The following is a 12,584-nucleotide window of genomic DNA, read 5'->3' on the forward strand; positions in this document are numbered from 1 at the left end:
GGGAGTCCTCAGGCTCATGTGAGCTCTACATCAGATCTTCCTGATTTAGGTTTTGAAGGGCTTTTCTCCTTTCATAAAACAGGACAAGTGGGCAGAGCACATGAAGAAACAGTGAAATTAGCTGAGCAACTACAGAGGGAACAGAGAAGCACAGAAAGGTTCAGTCATTTGTAACTCCTTGAACTCTTCCAGTGTTACCTACCCAGTGCCCCCTAATTTAATGAGTTTACTAAGATGAGTTTACTACTTTCCTACCTTATGAATATTTATGAAGGATCCATGAGCATGGGCCCTTCCCAAAGGCCAGGAGAAGATTTCCCTCTGGCTTCTCCCCCAGTGTGGGTGTCCCACAGGGGCTGCACAATGCTGGGTGAAGCTGTGTGCACACCTTTAACCTGCTGGGTTTTGCTGTCTTCCCTGTTCCTGGTGTTCCAGGGTGTGCTGGACACTCACCCCTGCAGAGAGATCTCAACCATTCTTAAAAAAGGCAGACAGGGCTCCTTCCCCCACTTTTCTCACTACAGAGCTGTCCCTGAGCAGAGCACTGCAGCAATTGTGGAGCAAACCTTGATAACAAATGAAAACAGGTGATGGCTGCTGTGAGGTTGTGAAAAACTGCTCAGGGCTAGAAGGGAAATATCACCTGGCCCCTCCCTCCCTCCAAACCTGCCCTACTGGGTGTGTGCCAAGCAGTTCAATAACTTCAATTCACAGCTTCTGTAAAATAAATGGCATTTTTAACTTACCAAAGCCAGAGCCTCCATTCCTGAGCACCACAACTCCCCTAACCATGACAGACTCAGAGACAGGGGCAAGAGGGAAACACAAAATACCAGGATTTGGAAGAATCTCTTTCAATTAAATGCAAAGGGTCTCCTAAGCTACCATGAATTTAGGCAGTGCCATTATTCCCAGAATTTACTGGGGAGTATTTGAGTAAGAAAATCCATTCCTGCAGAGTGCTGCTGTGCAGAGCAGAGCTCCCACTTTTCTCATGGGTAGGTGGAAGCCAAACACCATGGCCTGGTGTCCAGAACAGGCTCTAATCCCTTCCAGCAGAGAGCTCCTCTTCCCACTCACACCGTGGTGTCCAGGCACAGGGACAACTCCAGCAGGGAGGGGCTGGGTCCTGGGAAAATCACAAACTCACCTTTTGCTGCTAGAAAAACCAGACACATCACCTGTGTGAAACAGGGCATGGAGCACAGCTCTGTTTTCTAAGTTTGCACAGCAGTTTCAGCTCACAAGAATGATTCCACCCTCTAGAACATTTAACCAACCCATTAGATTATTCTATCAATCTAAGTATTTTTCAGATTATAGCTTAAAACTTCCCTGCTTGCACAATCCCTGATCTGATTTACCCCACAGAGCACAGTGAAACACGAGGCAGGGCAGGAGCAGTTCTGTTAGGATTCAGCATCCTCTGCTTTTGTGCTGCTCTCCAGGTCCTGGCACTTCCTCACCAACCCTTCAGAATCTGCACATTTCCTGATAACTCTCCTAAAGTCCAGTTCCTGTGTTCCTGCAGATGTCAAAATCAGGCTGGAATCTGTAAATTGAGATATTTTCCACTTACTTTTCCAGGAAAAACAGCTCAGTGGTTTCTGGAACCTCCAGCAAACTTAGCTGATTTTGCCTCCTCAGAATCAGTCTTGTGAGCTGAAAACCCAGTTCACACCTCTGCTTTCCGAGCAGATCACAGCCATGCATGCAAGGGAATTCACCACTTCTGCTAGCAGAGGCAATAAAGATTCCTTAATTAAAACTGCCTCCACTTTCAGAAGTGCTGCTCATGCCATATTCCTCCTCTTGAAAATCCTTGTAAATTATTGACTCGTGTGTATTCTGTACACATCTTGTAAAAATAACAGAACTTCTGCTTTGAAATGTTCTCTGAATCTGGAATTTTATGAGATTCTTGTGACTTCAGGACAGGAATAGGATGCTGAGACCTTTCCCATCCTGCCATGGGAAACCAGTGAAGTAGCTGGGAATCCCAATGTCTGTACCTGTAACACCTGGGACATATTTTGTACCAGTTAAAGTTAGAAGGGAAAGTAAAATCAGCCACAGCAAGTACATTTCAAATTGTCCTCTCAAGGCTGTCAGCCATGACTCAACACTTTAAAACCAACTCATGTTTTTATGACAAGTGACATCTTGTTTTCTGCCAACAGAAATTTTTAGGAACACATAGAAAGCAAAAGTGCTGAAGAATATTTATTTTACTGTATAATGACAAAAATCTCAGTAACACTGTGCTTTGTTTAAGTATAAAAATGATTCCCAAATACATTAGTCAAGTAAAGGCTTGTACACCATAGGTGCTGGTGCTTTGGAATTCCAGATGTAGTAATCAGAAGAAATCAGTTCCCGGGCTAAAGGGAAAAAACAGGCAAGAAAAATAAGCATTACAGGGTGCCTTACAATCAGACATTCCTTCATCCAAGTTAAGTGACTACTAATCCATCCTTACCAGTTTACAGAAAAGGTATAATGGCCTCTTTAAACTGTAAGACTCTTACTATTATTTGAAAATCGTTTCTGATAATGAGACATTTAAAGTCTCAGCTTCAATTACCTTTACTAATGTATCAGTCATGAGCTTAAAATTCAAACAGAGGTTAAGTCAAAAGCAGGTGGATGGCTTGGATTTTGTTCAATGAATATAAATTGCATGCTCGATATAAAACATGAAAATGCTGCTTTTTCTGTGTTACAATTCGGGGCTGAGTGTGACCTGTCACAAAATTAACAGTGTAGACCATGCTTTGCAAAAGGCATTCACAGAGTTCTGCTACCATGACTGGTAGAAGTTGCAACATAGAGACAGCTACAAATAGAAATGCTTCCATTAGCAGGTTTAATGCTCAGGTTTAATGAGGGCTTTCTGTGTGCCATTTAGGGTACTTTTGGTGCAGGCTTGGCAGTGCTCATGTGCTAACAAAAAGCAGATTTGGGTTTTGCTTCACACATTCAGTGCAGAGCCACATCCACCAAGGGGTGCTGGTGTGGTGACACTGACAGCAGCAGTGTCACCTTGCATGCAGGAACTGAGTTGGGTACCTGGGTACTGCTAACCCACCTAAAATGTCTCTGACAAAGGCGTCCTAAACAAGAGCCAGACTATGGAGGATCATTCTCTGTGCCCCCAAAAATGTTCTGCCATTATGGACAGTACAGGAACCAGGGCAGAGGGGAGAGTGCCCCAGAGAGTGGCTGACTTTGTAAGAGCTCTCATCTCAAAGGGAGAGGCCAGTCCCTACTCCAGAGATGCTTTAAACATCACAAAAAACCCCAACTCAAAAGCAGAGAACATAAGCCCGACTTTAGTTATGTAATTTTAGTCATTGATACCCAGTTCATAATTTCAATTCAATTTTAACAACTCACATGCAGTAATTTTGGGCTTCCCTGGAACAAAGATCTGAACAGAATGCTGGTCTACGTAACATCCAGTAAGTGTAAAGTCTGGGATCCTAAAATACAGCTACAAAAAGAAAGGGAAAACACCATCAGATGCACATTGTCACCCTTGCTGTGCAAAGCTGGCCATCTGTGTCACACGCTCTGGGTGTGCAAGGGTACTCCAAAGTGACAGGATGTCAAATCCTCTAGGCAAGAAAACAAGTCTATGCTGAGAATAAGAGATTTTAAATCAATTTATCTTCAACTGAAGACTTTTTAAAAAGTGGCTACTAAGGCCTCTTTTCCCAGAGCCTGTGACTTACTTTTACATATGCAGTGTTCCCAGTGCACACATAATCGGTCGGGTGCTCTTTGCTTGCAGTGCCAAAGGACAGAGTTCCAGTCAGGGAAACTTCCAAAGATTTGGGGAACTTCTGTCCTAAAGGCAGAGACAGCATCTATTAGATGTCACACAGCTGTGCCCAGGCTGCAGAGAAGGAGCTGGGGGAGGAAGGGCAGTCCCAGGGGTGAGCTCCTTACCAATGACCCAAACCAGGAGGCTCTTCTCCCGGGACAAATCCAGTTGGCCATAACTAACTTTGTACTCCAGCTGAGCAATGGGGCCCCTACGTGTGAGAGAGGAGAAATAAAACCATTGGAATTACTATCATTCAGCATTTGTTAATGCCTGTTTTTTTTTTACAGAAAGCCAGCAAATGCTGACAGACATTATTTATGTGCATACAGACAAATCACACCTATCTGAGCACACTGCTAATTTATGAGAAGAAATTACAGAGCAGGAGGAAATCACCGTGCTCTCAGCCCAGTAATCACAAAGGAGCTGTTGATGTTTTAGTTCACTGATAGTGTTTTACTAACACTATGATCAGCATCAGCAACTTTGTATCATTCCATCTTTGAATTTTCATGATAATTACCTGGCAGCACGGTCATGGCAGCTGTCAGAGAGGCTTAGATGAAAACTATCGTTTTAATTTGAAATAACTATATTTTTGATAAGCTGATCTGTAGCTAGGATTAGCAGTCTTAAGGAACAGGTAACCCTGGGTTGGAAGTGATCTCCAGTTTAATCCACCTGGGGGATTGTGGCAGGGTTTCACTTGAGAAAATACCACAGGGAAACAGGATGAGCAACAGAAGTGTTTGGAATGTTACCAAATATTCTGGTATAATTCTGTATTCTGGAAATTAAAGGAATTCCCAGGTTAGTGTTCACTGGCAGCACCTTGCTGGAGCATAATCTTTTATATTGACTCCTGACAAGTTAATTTTGGGAAGACAACAGAGAAATGGAATAAATTTATTTAGTCTTTCTTTATTCTTACCTGTTGAAGAAAGGTATACGAGCTTCACAGTACTCAAAAGAATTCTTTATGCTTTCGTGGAGCTTTAAATTAACTGTTATTTTTATCTGTGATCCCTCTTCAACTAGTTGGTAACATCCCAAAATCGGTGGGACAGGAACCTGGAAAAAACTATATTCATTCTCAAGATATATTAACACCATCATCACAAGATCAGTTATATACTGTTTTCATTGCTAATGTACTTTAAAAAAGACCCCAATCAGATATTAATTACTGACTGTTCTAAATTCTTCAGGTTGCTTGTGATAACAGAGACCTGGGGGGCATGCACTTGACATCTCAGCCTGGATCTATTTTGCCTAATTCAAGCATTTAAGTGGCTAATTTAAAGTAAGAGCAGCATTGCCAAGCAAAGGTAATTCCTGAACATGACTCGGACAACTCAAGCCCTTAAGTGCCTTCCAAGCAGTTTATTACATAAAAACCATTTAATATAATATTTTATTATCTGTATTGGACTCAAACTCACTCCAGCATGCCCACAGAGGTGTTTTTATTTCTGTTTGAACATTAGAAAACAGCACGGGCTGGGAGAGTATTGTTACCTGGGAAGTGTAGTAACACAGGTTGAAGGAATCTGAAGGAGGAATGAAAGGGAACTTGTAAGGTCCATTGTAGACAGAATCGTGCAGAGGCTCTGCACTGGTGGACATCAGCATGGCAGGGTCCACAGAAGTCACACAGTGATGGACCACGATGTCCTGGAGCGGGGGAGCGTTGGTGGGGAGGGTCAGGCTGAGGGTGACGTTTGGTGCAGACCCCTCTATGTCACACTTGGGAGAAGGAAGTCAAGACATTATTCTAAAATACCTGAACCGAGCCACAATGAGATGTTCCAAAATAAAACACAATTTTTAGCATTAAAAAGAAATAAAATACCAACCAATTTCCAGTTGGCTTTGGTCACTAGTACTAACCACCAGTACTAGGACATCAGTCTCACACACTTGCTGACAATTTAATTAATTAGGTTCTTTTACAACATCCACTTAATGGATTCCAGCATGCTCTGGATGGCCTCTGTGGTCCCATGCCAGCTCTGTCACAGCGAGTGTCCCTCATCTCATCCCTCCCTGTGCCAGCACAGCAGGCCACAATCACACCTGGGCTTTCTTCCTACATAAAGCCATCCCACCCTGCAAAATGACCTGGGAATTGTCCCTCTGAGAGCAGGAAGCTGCTCACCCACACAATCCCTACCAGCATGGCAGCTGGGAAATGGGCCAGGCTTTGAAAATGCAACATTTAGGTCAGCCTCCTTTAGAGATGAGTATCCTACTTCATGCAAATAAATAATCACTTTATTAGCAGGTCCATCTCCTTGTAAAACACTGGCAGTTACAAATACAGTGTGCCAAGAAAATATTGTGTGCTTCCTAAGCATAATTCAGAGAAAAAAATGAATTATAGTACAAATCATAGTTACAAATGTTAATGTATTTCGTAATTATTATGGATGTATTTAGTCAATAGTCCACAGTTTGCAGTATTAAACAATTAAATATTGCAATATTAAACAATGCCCAGGGAAGCCCTTCCCTGGAAGTATTCAAGGCCTTGTTGGACAGAGTTTAGAGCAACCTGGTCTAGTGTCTAGCTGGAAAGTGTCCCTGCCCATGGCAGGGGGTTGGAATGAGATCATCTTTAAGGTCCCTTCCAACCCAAACCATTCTGGGATTCTACAATGAAAACCACTATCACTTACAAACCATGCAAAATAATCATACACCTAGTTTCTTTCACCAGGTTATCAACTGTTCTTATGGCATGAAACACCAGCATCTGTGGGATCAAAATGTTGTTGTAGAAGAACAAGGAAAGACAGAAGATTAAACTTTTATCTGGCAAGAAAAATAATTAAAAGTGCTCATCTAAAGACACTTGTAGAAGAGATTTAGACATCTCAGCCTGGATATATTTTGTCTAATTCAGGCATTTAAGTGGTTCATTTAAAGTAAGGAGAGTGTGGCCAAGTAGTCAAATAGTAGTCATATAATTCCTGAATGTGACTCAGACAACAAAATCGGGAAAATTTTCAACTCCATATATCATTTTACATCAAATAAGTATTTCTTTTGCACAAAAACTATTTTGCACATCAAATGCTCTCACCTTGCAGTTCACAGCTCCATAAACTTGCCACGTGTCCACCACATCCCTCTGGTCGTACTGCATACACTTGACCTTCTCAGTGATGCAGACATTCACCTGAGGTTTGCCCTTGTAGGTGCTGGATCTCCAGGCTGGCTGATCCTTATCCGCAGGCATCTCCTGGATGTCCTCGAAGGAGCTGCTCAGGCTGCGGATGTTGGTGCTCAGGGGCGTGCCCAGGGGACACGCCTGGATCAGCAGATTCCGGAGCTGCCCGATCTTTGTGTTCAGCTCAGCCTCGTTTTTCCTGCTGGGAGAGATGTAGTCCATGATGCCCAACAGCAGAGCCAGTCCCTGTGAGAGGCCGCTGATGGTCAGGAGGGGTGGCCGTGGCTCCAGGGTCCCCTCCACCAGCGGGACACAGGCGTAGATGAGGCCGCTCTTGTGGAAGGCCAGCACTGGCCAGAGCTCCCCGGCCGCGGTGGCCACGGAATGCACGGAGGAGTGGCTGATGCGGGTGCAGCTGTCCCTCTGCTGCACAAACACGTGTTCATCCAGCAGCCTCAGCTCGAAGAGCAGGGCCTTGAGGAAGGAGCTGTCCGAGGGGATGGCGACGTGCGTGGAGCCGTTGAAGGTCTCGGCGCGCAGCTCCACCGTGGGGTAGCGCCTGCGGGGAGGGAACGGCAGAGCTCAGTGCCACCCCAAATGTCATCCCAAAACACAGACAGAGGCTTTCAGCCGGCTCTTAAAATGCTGTTTATTGCACAGATGAGGTTACAGCAGTTGAGGGCTGTGGGTGAGCCCATAGCTGCTGGCTATAGGCAAGCCACGTGTCCTGAAGCCCCTCTAGTTCTGGTTACAATGCATGACGTAATTTTATTACAGAGCATCTTAATGTATGACTATTTGTGGGGCATATATTGAGAAAGTAAGAAAATTACAGCCTGAAAAGTATTCCAGGCTGGAGCTTTTCAGCTCTGTTCCCGGCTGATAAGCTGGTCCAGCTCAAGGCTAGGGAGAATTTCTCCCAGGGTGATAATTTGGTCAAAATAAAAAGTAATTAATAACAAGATAGAACACCTGTTGTGGTGTGTGACCAGGCCCTGGCAATGGGGTGTCTTCTCTCTGAACCAATCAACTTTTCTCTACTCTTGGAGTTGCGAGTCATGCTATAAAACCAAGTGAGTTTCTGAATAAACTTGTCTCTTTCTTCCTGTCCTAGAAGATGACCATGTAGCTGTGCATCTTATTTCCACCGCACTTAAAGGGTTAAAACCCTTTTCCACGGCTACAACTGTTAATTAACATCATACACAATACTTTTTACATTTACATATAACGTATCAAAACTTAGCTAAAATTCCTATATTATGTTAGTGACTAGCTAATTATTGGAGTTACTAGTTAAACTTTGGGACTTGTTTTGCAGTAAGAGATCTTTCTGAGATATTTTCTTTACTTGCAACATTGGCTTTTTTGTTTGCCTGTGAAAATCCTTTTGTTTGGTAAAAACATCTTTTGTTTGAGGTGGATTTATCCTTTGCTCTAAGCCATAAAAGCCCCTTCCAACTCACTTGCTCTTTGCCTTCTAGTTACCCAGTAAGACTGGCTCATCAATTATTTTCTTCTATATCAAACTTGCTTTCATCCCTATAAAACCTTCTGTATATCTGCACAACTCCTCCGTTGAATTCTCGTCCTTCCCAAGCCCTCTTCTGGCTGCAAAAGCATTATGAAAATCTTTAGATTACTGATATTGGGTTTCTCTTCATCAATCAAACAACTCCCCCAAACCCACTGGGCCTAAAAATAACCTCGTGTACATGGAAGCCTGCAGCAACTTGATAGAAGCAGTGGTGGGGTCAGAACATAAATCACTGTCAATAAAACCATTCCATGAGTAGTTAGGATTCTTTCTAGCAAGTCTAAACTTCGAATAAATATATTCTAATGAGTAAATACCTATTTTTTAGAACAAAATGTGAATCTGTCCATCTATGCTGGCTGTCACACAAAGGTACAGGATGTTTGTATGACACTAAGGAATGACTTCTACCAATGCAGAACTTCAAATATTTCTAAGAGGTGAGATCACACTGAAGACAAGATCTCAGATATTTAAGAAAATGGATATTCTGTGTAATAAAATGCAACAACAGCTTTTTGCTTAGATAGAGTATACTAGAGTTACAGCTTTGCTGCTATAACAATGATAACAATAATAACAATAACAACAACAATAATAATAATAATTCCACACTGCATATGCAATATATGTGACTTAAAGCTTTTATGACTTTTTCATAATTTCATTTTATCAAGTATTTAAGATGATAATATAATGGACAGAAATTTTGTACAATTTAGAATTGTGTTGTACCAATAAATTTTCTAGAGATAGTATTTGAGGAATATCATATTAACTGTTTAAAACCATATCTGGGATTTTTTGTCCTGCAGCAGTATTTTTTTTTGAAGGGGAGTGGGATGAATTTCTTTTCAAGGTAATTGAAATCCATCAAGAGGAACTGAGGAGTTGTCTTCTAACAAATAGCTGAGAAAAGAAAAAAGTATTACTTCCATTAATGCATTGGTTTTGCCCTTGTTTGGAACTGCAGACTCCTCTGATTGTCTCTTGGATGAAGTTTGCTGACTTCGTATATCCTGCTTTGTGGATTCCCTTAGTAGCTATCCATAGACCCTCCAAGTGCCCATCACAGGTCACACACACAAAATTAAACCACTTTATGGATCATCTTGAAGCAGATGTTCTCAGATGTTTGTTTGCACTCAGAGCCATGCTTGCATGCCAACTTGGGAGAAAAAACCTGTACAGATACATAAATGGCCTCATTTGGTGTCCTTTTTGTCCCTTTTTAAGGACACATTGGCAGTCTGCTTCTTAAATTGCCATGAACTTGTAACCCAGCAACGTGGGACTTTGTTATATCTATGACTTCCATCTGTAGCACTTCCCTCCTGCTCCTGAGCACTTCCATGGATCTTATCCTGCTGCCTCTAAGTCCCACCTACATCATCTTTTCTGAACTGAGTAGCTGGATGCAGCTACACTTCCTCAGACTTATTTTCAGTGACTGTGCTTTTTTTTCTTTGATTCTTAATAAGGCATCAAGAGCTTTTTTTTTTTTTTTTTTTTTTTTTTTTTTTTTTTTTTGTAAGGGAAAAGCAAACATAGAGCAAAGCCAGAGCTACAAAATTCGTAAACAGGATACAGATGACAGCAAAACACCTCCCTGTGGTCTCAAATTTTATTCTGACGAGCAAAGAAACAAAGTGGGTTTACAGCTCTAAAATTTATGAGGCTTTGCAGAGCCAGGGTGTTGATAAGAGACTATGTGTAACCTTAGTGAGCAGCTCTTATTTTTGACCAACATTTCCAAAACAAGAGAAGAGGAGATATTTCAGTGTGGTTTTGTCTTAGTCAAGTCCCAGTCTCTCTGCTCTATTTGCTGAAGCTGTCCCCATACCACAGCAGCCTCCTCCCCCTCCTCCCACTGAATTTTACCAGCTGAGTCATTAGATCATTAGTTAGCCCTTCAGATTCCAGTTTTTCAGTATTCCCTTCTAGAAAGTGATGCAAACTTAAAAAAAAAAAGATGAAAGTTTCCAAGGTTGAATGAACTTCGGTGACTCAAGAGAGAGCCCATCCTTGTTGCCTGAATTAAGTTATGATCAGCTCAAAAAAAAAAAAAAAAAGGGGGAATGCTTTGATGTCCCCCAATGTCTTCCCTGAGGTTAAAGATCAGGGCTCACGTATCTCCAGCTGAGTGCCTAAGTCCTGAAACCAACAGTTTCCATGTGATCCGGGCATTCTTTATATTGTCTGTGTGCTTTGTTGAATTTAAGGTCAGTTAGGAGGATAAACTTGGGGCTTCCACAGCCCTATTATTTCCTCTGGGAACTTGAAAGATCTAAGTCTGGAAATCACTTGAAGCATCAAGGATAGTTTGCCCTTTTCAAAGGAGTGCTACTCCTTGTCTGTGCCGTTCACTGTGTGACAAGTCACTTCAGACATCGCTGTCACCAGCCCCCCTGCTCCGGGGTGATTACACTCTCCGAGGTTTTGGGGACAAGGCTTTCTCTTTATCTGTGTTTGTAGAGGGGAGGCCTCATCTCTAGTCCTGTAGGTAATACAAGGACCATAATACTAATCCTAAAACAATCAGAGGAGCGTCCAATGGAGAGATCTGTCTGCACCTGAAGATGGAAGATAGTCTACTTACTCTTTTTGCTGTTTAATTTTTTTTTTTTTACTCCTAGGTTCTCTCTCTTTGGTTTTACTGAATTCAGACAAGGACTGTAGGTCCTAGCACTAGGTCACTTTATCCAGGTCTTTTTTTTTCCACAAACATTCCCTCGCCCCGGTTATTTTTCTTCTCATTGTCTGGATTTCTCTGAAGTCACAGAAGAAAAAAAAAGGGGAACAAATCTTGCCAGCCCAAAAAAAAGTAACCTGCCTAGCCCAAAGTCTTACTTTATACCTGCAAGAACTGTAAATAAAAACTCTTCCTTTGGAAGACTCTTCAGTGTTCAATAACTTAAAAGTCCTCCGATAACTTTAAAAATACGTATTTATATGCAAAAATTAGCATCAAATGGAAAGCTGAATTTCTGTGTGAAAGTACTCTATTTTTTATACAGCTACACAACAACATGGAGAGAATATAAGTAAAATATAAGCAATAATATATACTTTCTACTTTGTCCATTTTGTTACTCTGACAGTATTTCACAATCACTGCCTTGTCCTTTTCCATGTTAGGATGGAGAAGAGTGGGGCAAAATGTTTCCTGTGTCAAACCAGAAAGAGGAACAGAGCAAGGAAACTCATGTGCAAAATGCAGAAGCTGTGAAAAAAGCCCCCATATTTAGTTAAAAACACATTACATGAACCTGATTCTCAAATTTGAAAATCGGGGCCAGAAACGCACCCAGCATCCAGCGGTGACAAAACAAGATCAGGGATTTATTCAGTATCAGATGGTTTTGGTATTTTTGAAACTGTTTTGGGGGCCAAACTTCGGCCTCACAGGGCAGCAGTGTTCCCCAGAACACTCACACCCCCAGAGCTCCCGATTCCCCCAGAGCACCAGGATTTCCTCCAGGGCATCCAGAGCCCCCAGGGCACCAGGATTTCCTCCAGGGCATCCAGACCCGTCAGGGCCACCAGGATTTCCTCCAGGGCACCCGGATTTCCTCCAGGTCATCCAGAGCACCAGGATTTCCTCCAGGCCATCCAGAGCCCCCAGAGCACCGGGCCCTCTCAGGTCCATCCGCTCTCCCCGGGCGCCCGGTTCCCTCCAGAACTCCCGGACCCCCAAGAGCATCCGCTCCTCCCAAGAACACGCGGTTCCCCCAAGGTACTCGGATCCCTCAGAGCACCTGGATCCCTTCTACATCACCCGGAGCCTCAGGGCATCCAGCCCGACCCTCGGACCTGCCCAGCGCGCCGTGCCCGCGCCCCCTCCCCAGTACCGTGGCTACCTGGAGAAGAGCACGGCGCCGCCGGCCGCGGGGTCGTGCTTGAGGAGCCACAACGCCCGCAGGGCCATGGTGGCGGTGCCGATGTCGCCGGCGGTGCCGCTGGCGGCGGGGATTCCGCCGGTGCCGATGGCTGCCGGGGAGGAGCCGCGGCCGCGCCGTGAGCGCCCGGCGCTGCCCCATTTCCGG

General features: G+C 43.4%; 1 protein-coding gene across 1 annotated transcript; it reads right to left on the bottom strand.

Annotated features, from left to right (window-relative positions):
* Positions 1-2,210: 2,210 nt before the first annotated feature.
* On the bottom strand, positions 2,211-12,576 carry AP5M1 (adaptor related protein complex 5 subunit mu 1). Its single transcript, XM_014871419.2, has 8 exons — positions 12,399-12,576; positions 6,915-7,560; positions 5,348-5,575; positions 4,761-4,900; positions 3,952-4,037; positions 3,735-3,850; positions 3,397-3,493; positions 2,211-2,381 (listed from the first exon to the last, which is right to left on the bottom strand). The coding sequence occupies exons 1-8, from the start codon at positions 12,464-12,466 to the stop codon at positions 2,299-2,301; spliced, it is 1,464 nt and encodes a 487-aa protein (XP_014726905.2). The 5' UTR covers positions 12,467-12,576; the 3' UTR covers positions 2,211-2,298.
* Positions 12,577-12,584: the final 8 nt, after the last annotated feature.

Source organism: Sturnus vulgaris, chromosome 6, assembly GCF_052056855.1.
Source record: "Sturnus vulgaris isolate bStuVul1 chromosome 6, bStuVul1.hap1, whole genome shotgun sequence".
NCBI lineage: Eukaryota > Metazoa > Chordata > Aves > Passeriformes > Sturnidae > Sturnus > Sturnus vulgaris.

What these genes read in the sequence shown, in the direction of transcription:
- AP5M1 (XM_014871419.2), bottom strand. Translation starts at nt 12,466, where the DNA reads ATGGCCCTGCGGGCGTTGTGGCTCCTCAAGCACGACCCCGCGGCCGGC. An exon ending in TGTGTTACTACACTTCCCAG is followed by an intron (nt 4,901 to 5,347) that starts GTAACAATACTC and finishes AGTTTTTTCCAG; the next exon opens with GTTCCTGTCCCACCGATTTT. An exon ending in CGTATACCTTTCTTCAACAG is followed by an intron (nt 4,038 to 4,760) that starts GTAAGAATAAAG and finishes TCTCACACGTAG; the next exon opens with GGGCCCCATTGCTCAGCTGG.